At 46.2% G+C, this 13,101-nt stretch overlaps 1 protein-coding gene and 1 gene segment (V, D, J or C); both read left to right on the top strand.

Moving 5' to 3' along the window:
* Positions 1 to 13,101, top strand: part of LOC137521936 (immunoglobulin mu heavy chain-like) — a 956,922-nt gene that overhangs the window by 842,990 nt on the left and 100,831 nt on the right. The window contains exon 7 of one of the 3 annotated variants that reach the window (XM_068241902.1): positions 1,057 to 2,768. The exons of the other annotated variants lie outside the window; for them this stretch is intronic. Within the exon in view, the coding sequence (XP_068098003.1) occupies positions 1,057 to 1,403 (347 nt within the window). The 3' untranslated portion in view covers positions 1,404 to 2,768. Of the gene's footprint in view, positions 1 to 1,056; positions 2,769 to 13,101 lie in introns of those variants that run through there. 3 annotated transcript variants of the gene reach the window in all.
* Positions 1 to 13,101, top strand: part of LOC137521952 (Ig alpha chain C region-like) — a 328,184-nt gene that overhangs the window by 162,735 nt on the left and 152,348 nt on the right.

The following is a 13,101-nucleotide window of genomic DNA, read 5'->3' on the forward strand; positions in this document are numbered from 1 at the left end:
GGGTCCAGTAGCTTCAAAGTACAATATTCCTGCACTTTAATTGGCCCAATAGCCTGACTGTCAAGTGACAGGCAGCCTACAGGGCCAATCAAAGTGAAGCAATATTGTACTTTGAAGCTACTGGGCTCCGGGTGGGTTCAGTGGAGCCCTGTTAAGTGTAACAAAGTGCTCTTTAAACTATCTGAGTCCGGTGTAATTTAACTGTGCATGCTATGGCTGCATAGCGTGTGCAGGGGATTATAACACTCGCTGCTGTCATCAAGCTGCGCTGCTGTAGCACATAAAAGACTTTGATCGATTTCGATAGATAGATAGATAGATAGATAGATAGATAGATAGATAGATAGATAGATAGATAGATAGATAGATAGAGTCTTAACCGAATGACGGTGCTGGAACGACAGGCCAGACAGAGAAATGGGAAAACTCTATGCTATTTGGTTTCCTGCAAAAAGTGCACTGTTGGTGGTACTTGAGGATAGGGTTTGGGAATTATGCCTTAAAGGATACCTGACCTGAGACAAATCTACTTTAAGTAAGCACAGAGGTATGTTCATGCTGGATCCACATACATCTGTGCCATGTCCATTACTCTTCTTGTTCCCTCCTGTCTTTTTAAGCACACTTTGAAAAATACATTTTTGGCTTAAGTCAAATTTTCAGACAGGAAGATGCAGGCTTGCCACGATATTTCCTCCTATCATACTCCCATGTCTTCCTCTTCCACCCACAACTTAGAGGATTGAGTAAGGTGGGGAACAGGAGGGATTGGGAGGGTGATAGGATGGAATATTGCAGTCTGCCTCTTCTTGTCTGAACATTTGACTTTAGCCAAAAGTCACATTCTGGAGGGAATTTGGAGAAGAACTACCAATGCACAGAGGTATGTAGGTCCAGCCTGAAGATACCTCTTTGCTTACCTTGGGTAGCTTTGTTTTGGGTCAGGCATCCTTTAAGGATAGCAGCAAACAAATGAAATCTTTGCTTTAACAGACTGTCTAAATAAATTTGGAAGAATTTTTGGCAGCCCATTAATTAAGCCTATTTCCTCTGCAGAGCAAAGAGAAGATCCAACAGTTCATATTTTCGCACCAAGACCAGAAGATATGACAGGAGAGTTGGTGGGTGTTACTTGTCGGTTTGAAGGTTACAGTCACCAGGAGATGAGTGTTATGTGGAAGAAGAATAATGATACTGTAGATGAAGCGGACTACTCCGTCACCGAGCCTATTCTAAGTAAAGATAATAAAAGCTTCACTTCATATAGCACACTCTATATTAAAAAATCAGAGTGGAACAGCGGGATGTCAATTACCTGTTCAGGTCTACTCAACAAGAACATTTCAAAAAATATAAAAGGATCCAACAATTCAAATGGAAAAGGAGCATGCAGGGGTAAATGATTCTTGTGTTGTCACTTCCATATCTAGAATAGCTTCAGTGTCTTACTCTTTCCTTCCCTTTTTACCCAAATCCTGTTATCTATTGCCCAAGAATGCTACAAAAATTAATACAATTCAGTGTTTGCTGTGCTGATGCAGTTCTAAAATACAGGGTCACAGTGTGAAAGTAAAGGACCACCATTGCAGAAAGGTGTAAATTATAAAATGCATGTGTATGTATAGATGTAAGATTTATATTTGTCCTAGAGTAAAGGGTACTATCACTTTCTTTTTTATGTAGGTATCACTTATGGTAGGTAGCAGGGCCGGATTTGTACTCTTTACCACCCAAGGCCATTGTTACCAGCCCAGCCCCCCCCCCCCCTTCATTATAGGTAGCAAGATGACCCCTTCCCTCCAGTATAGGTAGACTGATGACTCAGTATAGGTCGCCTTCAAACCGCAGCAGCCATCAGTGTCACTCATTTAACCTGCTCGTCTCCAGTGCAGAAGCTTCCTCTTCCTTTCCGTCTCCAATGCTGCCCAAGTTTATAGCCGCTGGCCACAATGCAAACGTACACAGAGAGCAAGGTGGCTGCTGCAAAGGCGGCTAGCAGCAGAGCACCACCGTCAGGTGCTCACCTTATTTCCCTGCATTGCTGCATTTGCAAGCTTGCAAATGCTGCACCAGTTTAACCTGGTGCTTTGGTGCCCTTGCTCCTGTGGTGCCCTAGGCTATGGCCTAACCAGCCTTGGCCTAAATCCCTGGTAGGTAGTAAACATATGATGGTTTTAACAAGATTTCAGCTAGTCCATCTCCTAATGGGGGATTCCCAGGAATATACTGTTAAAAGCATCCCCTGAAGAGCAGTAGCACAATGCAAATGCCAGAATAGTGTGCATTGGAAGAGACAGGCTTGCTGGTATGTTTGTATAGGTGCTTTCCAGCTTCTTGTGCTTTCCAGAGAGAGCTTTTGTAAACAATAAAGAAAGTACTAAGAATCACCCACAAGAAGCTAGACTAGTCCAAAACCTGTCAGGGCTGTCACATTTTTACTATCTACTGTAAGTAACAATGATTTAGAAAATACGTAATATATAGTGGATTTTACTTTTGGGACAAATATACATGTTATATGCATAGGCAAGGTTGTTAAACTTCACAGTTATTCTCAGTTGTGGTCCTTAATTGTTGAACAACAGTATTCTACTATCGACAATTTTATTTTGCCTGCAGACAGAAACTGCATTGTATTGATACTGCTCTCCCCAAGATGCCCTATATGTATCCATGTGTATGAAATCCATAACATAGTATTATCTACCCTATACCCCTCCGATGTTTCTGCTGTGTGCAACGCTGGATGTCATTGTCTCCGTCATGAAATGTCATGTGCTTTTAGCTCAATAAACTCTTTTTTAGTACTTAATTATTAAACTCTGCATGTCTGTGTTCCTTGTCTGTGGTCTCAGTACAGGTAGAGATGCACTATTCATAAACATTCAGAGAATAACACACTTTAAAGTAGACCTGGAAGGCTCTATGGTATCCAGAGCCTTCTGTCTACATAGGGTATCATCAAGCCTGAAGTGAGTTCCCTTGCTTCAAGTTCCCTATAACACTAAACTATATCATTATACACATGAAACAAAACTTAAGACATAATTTTAACAACAGTCAGGCTTATAAATATATCAACAACTACACACCACATGCTCCGTGATCTGTGATCCTCCCTAAAAGTCTAGAACTGGCCCTGGTTGAGGAATAAGGTAAAATATGGCTTATGTTCCTGATTTCTGATTCTACATAACTGGGTAGCCAGATACAGGTGCCCCCTGTACAGGAAGACAGGTATAGGTTCCCCCAGTATAGGTAGCCAGGTATAGGTCCCCCCAGTATAGGTAGCCAGGTATAGGTGCCCCAGTATAGGTAGCCAGGTATAGGTGCTCCCAGTATAGGTAGTCAGTTATAGGTGCCCCCAGTATAGGAAGCCAGGCATAGGTACCCCCAGTATAGGTAGCCAAGCATAGTTGCCTTCAATATAGATAGCCAGGCATAGGTGCCCCAGTATAGGTAGCTAGTATAGTTGCCCGCAGTATAGGTTAGCCAGGTAGGTGCCGGCAGTATAGGTCAGCCAGGTATGGTTTCCCACAGTATATATATAGGTGCCCCCAGTAGGTAGCCAGCCTAACCCCCTCCACCTCCTCCCCGCGGCCAACGCTCATTTTACCTTATGAGTCAGTGGCCACCTCCTCTATAACAGTCAATACTCACCTACTTTATCCTCTATAACAGTCCCTGGTCCCCCTCTCTGTTACTAGACCTCAGATCAGCAGCGACCCAATGTGCCATGTGATGAAGGAACAGGAGGTAACGGCTCATATACAGGAAGGACTTACTTCCCGTACATGCGCTGCAACAGGAGACCGGGGACCAGGGGGGGGACACCAGGGACTGTAATAGAACTCAGAAGGTAAAACAAGCGGCAGTTGCGGGCAGGTAGGGGGATGGGATACCACTGTATAGATGACGCCGCCTGTTGCACGCCCTCCAGGTGGCATCATTGGCGGACCACCCCTGTCCCCCACAATGAATTTGTTTTGTTTGCTACAAAAAACCTCCTAACTCCACTCCTTGCACTTTCACACAATTTAGTAGCACAATAAAATAACTATCACTTTAAATTGTTATATTAACTTTCATGGCATGTTACTAGTAAAAAATAAGCATTACTTTTAATTTTTAAATTAAGTTTCATGGCATTCGGGCTAGGTTTGGGACATCAGCCTTCCTCCCAGCTCCATAGATAGTAATGGGCACCACACCACTGCCCTGTGATACGGCACCTCTCGAGAGCTAGAATGTCCATGAGACTGAAATTCATACAGCTAAAGATGATGATACTTGTTGATGGCCACCAGATTTGACCTTCAGATAGATCCCTCTAATTGAATTCAGACCAGAGAAAGATCTATTACTGCCACACACTGTACACAGATTTCCAATAGATTTAAACTCTACTGAAAACCTGTGAAGCTGCCTCCACCCAAGGTCTCCCTCATCAAATGTGTGCCCCTGTGCTGTGCAGAGTGTTGCATTGGAGCTTACTCTCAACTATCCAGTAGCATGCCTTTTCCTGTGACTTATCTCTATTGGCACCAGGACACCTGTACCTTGTGACCCGGGGGCACCTAAGTGACCATGTAAATGACATCCGGTCATGAAACACATGTGCCCCGGCAAAAACAAAGCATACAGGAGTAGAGGCACTGGTGGATAGGTGAGCATACACTCCGATGCAACACTTTGCACAGCTCAGGTGAGCACATTTTATTTGGAGGGCCCATCGTAAATTGAGCGAATTGCCATTGGGCAGACAGGTTGTGGACTCAATCTCTGGCAGGAAAATTGAGTAATGTATGGGCACCTTAATTCTAGGTAAAGTAATGCAGGATGTAGGTGAGAGTTAGTTATGAATAGTTAGTAGGCAAGTTTCTTTAACTAGTGTTTTCCTGATAAGCTACACTTCTCAAGTATTTTGGGTCCCTTACTTTTGTTTGATGTAAGAAATGATCGCCTCCCATATATGAAAGAAGCAAACGGCATAAACAATTCCATTTGCAATAAGAGATTTATTTTGACCACAGCCCTACAGGAGGAAATCAACACAGAACATTTCTTAAAGCAACATTCTTAAAAGAGACCTAGATTAGTAAAATAAACACACTATCACACCATGCTGAGGCCTTCTAATGTACAGCCCAACAGGAGTCTGTTGAGATTCTGAATGTGGGCTTTTCGATAACTCATACCTACACACATGCTTTTTGTACTAACACATGTTTTTTGTACTAACATTCCTATGTGTTTGGAATATCAACACATTCTGTGCTGAAGTCAGTGTGCTATGTTGTTTTCTGATATTTGTGCAAATGGAATATTTACATTACCCTCCAGAATATCATGCTGAAATCTATTAGAAATTTGTATGCAGTGTGTGGGCAGGTAATATAACACTCTTTGACCAGATTTCATCATAGAGCCATCTATCTGGTGGTCGATCTCGTGGCCACCGTGCCAATGTATGGCCACCATAACGTTTTAATTCTCAAACTTCTTAGTAACCTAAACTGAGAATGAGCTGCTGTGCATTCTAGGTCAGAATTTTTTCTATCCCTGCAGCCCGAGACATGCCAAAGACTCTGAGGCTTCCTCCAGACCATGAGTTTTAATTTATGATCTGCAGCTCCGTCCATCTCCGGCATCAGTTAGAATCTCTGTCTGATTGATGCCAGAGAGCTGCAGATCATAAATTAAAACTCACAGAGGAAGCCTTGGAGTCTTCGGCATCTATCAAGCTGCAGGGATAAAAAAAAAAATTGCCCCAGAATTCAAGCAGCTTGTTCTCTGCATGTGGTTTATAAAAGAGTTTAATTCTATGTCAATGTCAAGCATCCAATGAAGTGCTGAGAAAGTAAAATATTAAAATATGGTGTGCACTGCACATGACTGCACTTTTAATGCTATCACAATGAAACTTCATCGCTCTTCAATGCACATTTACCCCAGTGGTCATCTGCACATGAAATGCCTAAAGATATGTTAGAATAATAGTTATTTAACACCCAGATCACTTCTTTGTCTGTTGCTGGCAAAAAAATAACTGGAAAAGAGAAGAAAAAAAGTGAAGAAAGATACTTTGTTGTTCTGTTGGAAAGTGGTAAAGGTGCCAGAGGCATAGGGTAGGGGGGGGGGGGGACAAGAGGGTACATCTGTCCCCCTCACAGCATCTGGGGGGGTGCTTTGGCAGTGAAGCCGATGTTTTATTTCCTGTCATAGCGAGGGCTATGTATAAGCAGCAGCAACAGCAGCAGCTACAGATCACAGCACTTTTCTGCCCCGCCCCCTGTCTCTCCTGGCTGTGACTCACACACACCAGCTTCTTCTCACTGCTCTGCCACTCAGGAGTTAAAACTACAGGAGAGCTGCTGCTGACTGGCATGGATCAGGAGGAATGGCATGTATATAACAGGACTGGAGGGAATGCTATGTGTGAGGTTTGGCTGGTGGCTGCAATTCAGATAAGCTAGCCTCACTGCCAGGGCTGGATTTGTACTCTTTACCGCCCAAGGCCACTGTCACCAGCCACCCCCCTTCAGTATAGGTAGCGAGATGACCCCTCCCCTCTTTCCCTCCAGTATAGGTAGCCAGATAACTCTCTTAATCCCTCCCCCCCCCTTTCAGTATAGGAAGCCAGCTCGCCTTCACACCGCAGCAGCCATCAGTGTCACTCATTTCTCCACTTGTCTCCAGTGCAGAAGCTTCCTCTTCCTTTCTGTATCCAATGCTGCCCAAGTCCATAGCCACCGGCCACAATGCAAACGTGCACAGAGAGCAAGGTGGCTGCTGCGCAGGGGGTTGGCAGCAGAGTACCGCGGTCAGGCACTCGCCAGATCTCCCTGCATTGCAGCATTTGCAAGCTTGGAATTGCTGCACCAGTTTAACCTGCTGCTTTGGTGCCCTTGCTCCTGTGGTGCCCCAGGCCATGGCCTTGGCCTTGGCCTAAATCCAGCCTTGGCCTAAATCCAGCCTTGGCCTAAATCACTGCTCCTGCATATGTGATTTCCTGGCTCACTATTCTCAGTCTCCTCTTTCCCCCCATTTGCCAAACAAGACCATCAAAAAAACTGCAATCCTGGTAAAACTAATACTGCATCTCCTTTCCTTCTCTCTCTGTTTTCCTTTTTTCTTCACTTTCCTCGCACTCTCTTTTCTTTCTCTACTGTCTCCTTTCCTTCTCTCTCCCTCTCCTTTCCTCTTCTCCACACTCCCCCCTTCCCCTTCATCTCCCTCTCACAATTATTAAATCACCCTAATGTTGTGATCTGTAATCCTAAAGGTGCCTATACATCAGAAGATGTATGGGCAGATCGACAGAACTCTCTCTGATTAAATCTGATCAGAGATAGATCTGTTGCCTGCCCATACACCGCAGGCTGATTCCTGATCGATTTCAGCATGAAACGATTTCAGCATGGAACGATTTCAGCATGGAACGAGCCTTGTGATGCTGCATCCGTCGGCAGTCCCCAGCGCTGTCCCATCGGTGCACGGTGCAGTATACTTTACCTGTCCATGTTTGCCGGTGGCTCTGTCCTCATCAACCCACATGGTTGCTAGTGGTATACATAGACGCTTGTGTGACATCATACACGCATCCACGTTACGCTGGCAACTATGCGTTGGGGCGTCTGGATGAAGATGGAGCCAGTGGCGGACATGGACAGGTAAAGTATACTGCACCGGGCAGGAACATTTTACATTAGTGGGGACAGCACTGGGGTTCCTTCGCATTCGTCACTCACTCACCGTCGCACACCCGAATGAGCAAGTCAGCTCTACATCATGTTGCGCTTCGCAGGCATCCCCACGGGGCGCAAAAATTGTCTTTGTCCCCGGGTGCTAAAAACCCTAGCTACACCTCTGAAAGGTGCATACTAAACAATGTACCCCAATATTATTCCCATACTGTCCCATACTCACCCACTCCACCTATATTTTTTCCATCTCATGTTGTTCAAAATATTCCCATCCAGAGTAGCCATACATGCCAAGAACATCCTGCTAGAGCAGCAAGATGAAGGTACATGCAAGACATCACAATATGAAAACAATGCTTAAGTCATATAAGTGATAATGAGTCTGTGTTGCCATCATGTTTAGGGACTGTGGAAAGAGTACTGTGATGCAATGACAATTGTACATGAATGAGACCAGCCTTCATGTACCAGTTCAGGTGCAAATTTCTGAGAGGAGAAGAATCCCGCGGCACCAACTATGGATTAACCACTTGCCGACCGCACGCTTATACCGTGCGTCGGCAAAGTGGCAGCTGCAGGACCAGCGACGCAGTACTGCGTCGCCAGCTGCAGGCTGATTAATCAGGAAGCAGCCGCTCGCACGAGCGGCTGCTTCCTGTCAAATCACGGCGGGGGGCTCCGTGAATAGCCTGCGGGCCGCCGATGGCGGCTCGCAGGCTAAATGTAAACACAAGCGGAAATAATCCGCTTTGTTTACATTTGTACGGCGCTGCTGCGCAGCAGCGCCGTAAGGCAGATCGGCGATCCCCGGCCAATCAGCGGCCGGGGATCGCCGCCATGTGACAGGGGACGTCCTGTCACTGGCTGCACAGGGCGGATAGCGTCCTGTGCAGCCTCGATCACCGGGGTGGGGGAGCAGGTAGGAGAGGGAGGGGGGAATTTTGCCGCGGAGGGGGGCTTTGAGGTGCCCCCCCCGCCAGCCACACGCAGGCAGAAGAGATCAGACCCCCCCTGCACATCATCCCCATAGGGGGGGAAAAAGGGGGGCGATCTGATCTCTCTGCCTGCACCCTGATCTGTGCTGGGGGCTGTAGAGCCCACCCAGCACAGATCACTAAAAACCACGCTGGTCCTTAAGGGGGGGTAAAGGGTGGGTCATCAAGTGGTTAAAAGACCGATTTTTATTTGAAACAATGTAGACAAACTGCAAAAATACAGCTCACGCGTATCGGAGCTAACTCATGGCTCCTTAGTCATAGCTCATGACTTTTAATCCATAGTTGGTGCAGCGGGATTCTTCTCCTCTACTATGTGCATGGCTGCTGTGTCCTGCTCTGTAGAGTGGTTGTAGTGACCTGTCATGTCTACTGCAAATTTCTGAACTGCCACAATATACAGTATATATAGAAGCATGTACAATAAAGGAAGCAAGAATGTCCTGCGGAAGTAGCCCAGAGGATACCTGCATGTTGGATTTGTCTTGCTTTAGGCAGACCAGTTGCAATCAGGGGTTAAAGGATACCCGGACTGACATGTGACATGATGAGATAGACATGGGTATGTAAATAACAAATAACTATGCTGTGTTCCTTTTTCGACTTAGTCCTGACTCAGACAGGAAGTAATTACAGTGTGACCCTCACTGATAAGAAATTTCCCTTTTTATCTCTGTCTTGCTCTCAGAAGCAATTTTCTGCTAGTAAAGTGTTTTTTAGTTGGAATTTCTTATAAGTGAGAGTCACACTGTAGTCACTTCCTGTCTGAGTTAGGACTGAGTCAGCCCCTTACATACCTGATATTTAACTCTTTCAGGCAGAGAAAGAAAAAGAGGAACACAACATAGTTATTTGTGTGCTAGGCACAATACATACACGTCTATCTCATCATGTCACATGTCACTTCAGGTATCCTTTAAGGTTGTGAGCAAACTGCTTTGATGCTGAAACTCCTGTATATAGCGTCCTTTTAGGGAAATTTGTAATATTTGAATGCTCTCGTCTTGCTTGTTGCCTTCCTCATACCCATCTGTATCTGTTTTCTAACCCTTGCCCATGTCTAGGGATGATCAGTGAGATAGAAATATGTCTGACTTCATGCAGATTTATGCAAATTGTTATGCAAATATGTGCAGCTTGAAAATGGACCAATAAATTTAAACCTTGGTGGGACTTAATTGGTCCATTTACAAACTGCAGATATTTGCATAAACATTTACATAATCCTGCATGAACTCGGGAGTTATTTGCATCTCATTGATCATCCAAACCCATGTCCCTCATTAAGGAAAGTATAAATTGTGTAACGACATTACTATTGGGCTACTTTGGTTATGCCATATTTGTACAACACTATCAGTAATATATTTGGTCAAAATATCAAAAATCAGGTAAACCCATGATCAGAGCAGCACAGGTGTGTGTATCTTCAAACATCATAATTATGCAGCATGTACCCTAAAACCATATAATTAGGCAGTTTTCCCTAAAACCACATAATTAGGCTCTACAACACTATAAAATAAAATAGTTTTTAGAAAAAATACTATACAGTGAAAGCCTACATTTTCCTGAAGTAAAAAAAATAAAACAAAACAAAAAGCGTACATGGTCTAAGTAGTTAAAAAGTTGTTACTGTATAAAAAGCGACACGGCTTCAGTGTCAAAAATGTCAAGCACCTTAAGGGCAAGTTCAGATGGACGTCTGCCCGGCTTTCAGTGGCGTCTCGGTGGCGTGCCTTTCGGTGGCTTTCATTAATTTCCCGCTGATGTCAGCGTTTTTCGTCCCCATAGGGGAACACCAGACTAAGTGTAGCGTCCAGGGTTGCCTCAAACGACGGTAAAAAAAAACGGGTTTGTAAAGCTGCATTCACGCAAACGCAGGTAAAAGCCTTGTACAAACATTCAAATGGGAGCATTTAATGTCGAGTCCCGGATGCCAGTGGTAAACGCGCGCCAAATGTCCATGTGAACCAGTCCAAAGGGGTAAAAACAAAACCCTGGAACGTCAAGCAGTTAAAAAACTCCAGGATACCTTTAAAAAAGTATTTCTTCAGTCATAGCACTTCTCAGGGGCATTGCTAGAATCCCATGAGATCCAGGGCACCAGGTTAGAGTAAACTTATGCTTGCTGCAGAAAAAAATGGGCGTGGCCATGTAGCGAGGTGGGCGTGATAATGTGTGGGGCCAAATGTACATGAACTTAGCAGTGGTGTAGCAGACAGTGGACCTACCCAACAAAGCGTTGACTGAAGCCCCCTTTCCTTTAATCTAAAAAAATGCCTTAGTTATCATATAAACAGCAATGTGAGATATCGTATTTAAGGCCTAGGTGTTGCTGAAATCCTCTCAGCAAGGCATCAGTGTGCACAGGTCCTTAGGCAACATTTTCTCCCTTTAAATAATGAAAGGCTCCCAAGAAAAATAAAAATTAGGGCAGCCTTTCCTCCTCACAGAGGGCAGTTTCTAGACTAAAATGCACCCAGTGCGAGGGTGTAAAAATTGCCCCCCCCCCCACGGAGCCAGGTATAGGTGCCCGCAGTATAGGTAAGCCAGGTCTAGTTGCACTCAGTATAGGTGCCCGCAGTATAGGTAGCCAGGAATAGGTACCCCAGTATAGGTAGCCAGCTATAGGTCCCCCCAGTATAGGTAGCCATGCATAGGTGCCCCAGTATAGTTGCCCCCACTATAGATTAGCCAGGTAGGTGCCTCCAGTATAGGTAGCCAGTATAGTTGCCCCAGTATAGGTTAGATAGGCAAGTACCCCCAGTATAAATTAGATAGGTAGGTGCCCCTAGTACAGTTTAGCTAGGTGGGTGCCTCTAATATAGGTAGCCAGAATAGTTGCCCCCAGCACAAGTTAGATAGGTAGGTGCCCCCAGTATAGGTTAGTTAGGTAGGTGTCTCCAATATAGGTAGCCAGTATAGTTGCCACCAGTATAGGCTAGCTAGGTAGGTAGGTGCCCCCAATACAGGTTAGATAAGTAGGTGCCCCCAGTATAGGTTAAATAGGTAGGTGCCCCCTGTATAGGTTAGATAGGTAGCTGCCCCCCAGTATAGGTTAGATAAGTTGCTGCCCCCAGTATAGGTTATATAGGTAGCTGCCCCCCAGTATAGGTTAGATTAGGTAGGTGCCCCCCAGTATAGGTTAGATAGGTAGCTGCCCCCCAGTATAGGTTAGATTGGTAGCTGCCCCCCAGTATATGTTAGATAGGTAACTGCCCCCCAGTAAAGATTAGATTAGGTAGGTGCCCTCCAGTATAGGTTAGATAGGTAGCTGCCCCCCAGTATAGGTTAGATTAGGGAGGTGCCCCCAGTATAGGTTAGATAGGTGGCTGCCCCCCAGTATAGGTTAAATTAGGTAGCTGCCCCCCAGAATAGATGAGGTAGGTAGGTGCCCCCCAGTATAGGTTAAATTAGGTAGCTGCCCCCCAGTATAGGTGAGGTAGGTAGGTGCCCCCCACCCATAATGGAGGGGGGATTCAGCCACGGGGAGGGCAGCCCGACCTCTCCCTCCCTTCCTCTCCCCGGGCCGCCCTCCGTGTTCCCCCTTCAGATGAAGAGTGATTGCAGCAGGAAGCGCTGTATACAACTCACCTCCCTGCGTTCCAATCGCCACTCACTTGCCGCTGGACTCCTGCTCTGCATAGATGCTGATACACACGCTGCTTCCTGCTAAACAGGAAGCAGCGTGTGTATACCGGCTATGCAGAGCAGGAGTCCAGCGGCAAGTGAGCAGCGATTGGAACGCAGGGAGGTGAGTTGTATACAGTGCTTCCTGCTGCAATCACTCTGCATCTGAGGGGGGAACACGGAGGGCGGCCCGGGGAGAGGAAGGGAGGGAGAGGTCGGGCTACCCTCCCCGCGGCTGCGGCTCCCCCCTCCATTACAGCGCCCCCCTCAGCGCTCAGGGGGCTGCCTCCTCACATAGAAATATCTAGTGTCCCCTAAACATGACTAGACAGAGTCCCCTCACCTGGCTTCTGTGTTGTCCTCGGCTGGTCTGGTGATGCTGTGATGACTGGTAGGTTTGTGTGCTTTCCTCAGATGGCTGGTTTGGTTGATATGCTCAGCTTGCCTAGTGATGCTATGTGGGTTGTGCTGGCTGGCTTTGTGATGCTGTGTGGGCTGACTGGCCTGGTGAAGCCATGCTTGCCGAGTGGCCTGGTGAAGCTGTTCGGGCTGGGGGGAATTCTATGGCTGGGCTGGTGGTGATATTGTGGTCTGGCTGGTAGTGATGCTGGGCTTTGCTGGCTGGCCTGGTGGTGATGCTGCCTGCTTGGTGTAGATGCAGTGGCTTGGCTGGAAGTGCTGCTGGGCTGTGCTGTGCTGTGCTGGCCTGGCTGGCAGTGATGTGGCCTGGCTGGCGACTATGCTGTGGCCTGGCTGGCAGTAATGCT

Source organism: Hyperolius riggenbachi, chromosome 1 (genome assembly GCF_040937935.1).
Source record: "Hyperolius riggenbachi isolate aHypRig1 chromosome 1, aHypRig1.pri, whole genome shotgun sequence".
Lineage (NCBI taxonomy): Eukaryota > Metazoa > Chordata > Amphibia > Anura > Hyperoliidae > Hyperolius > Hyperolius riggenbachi.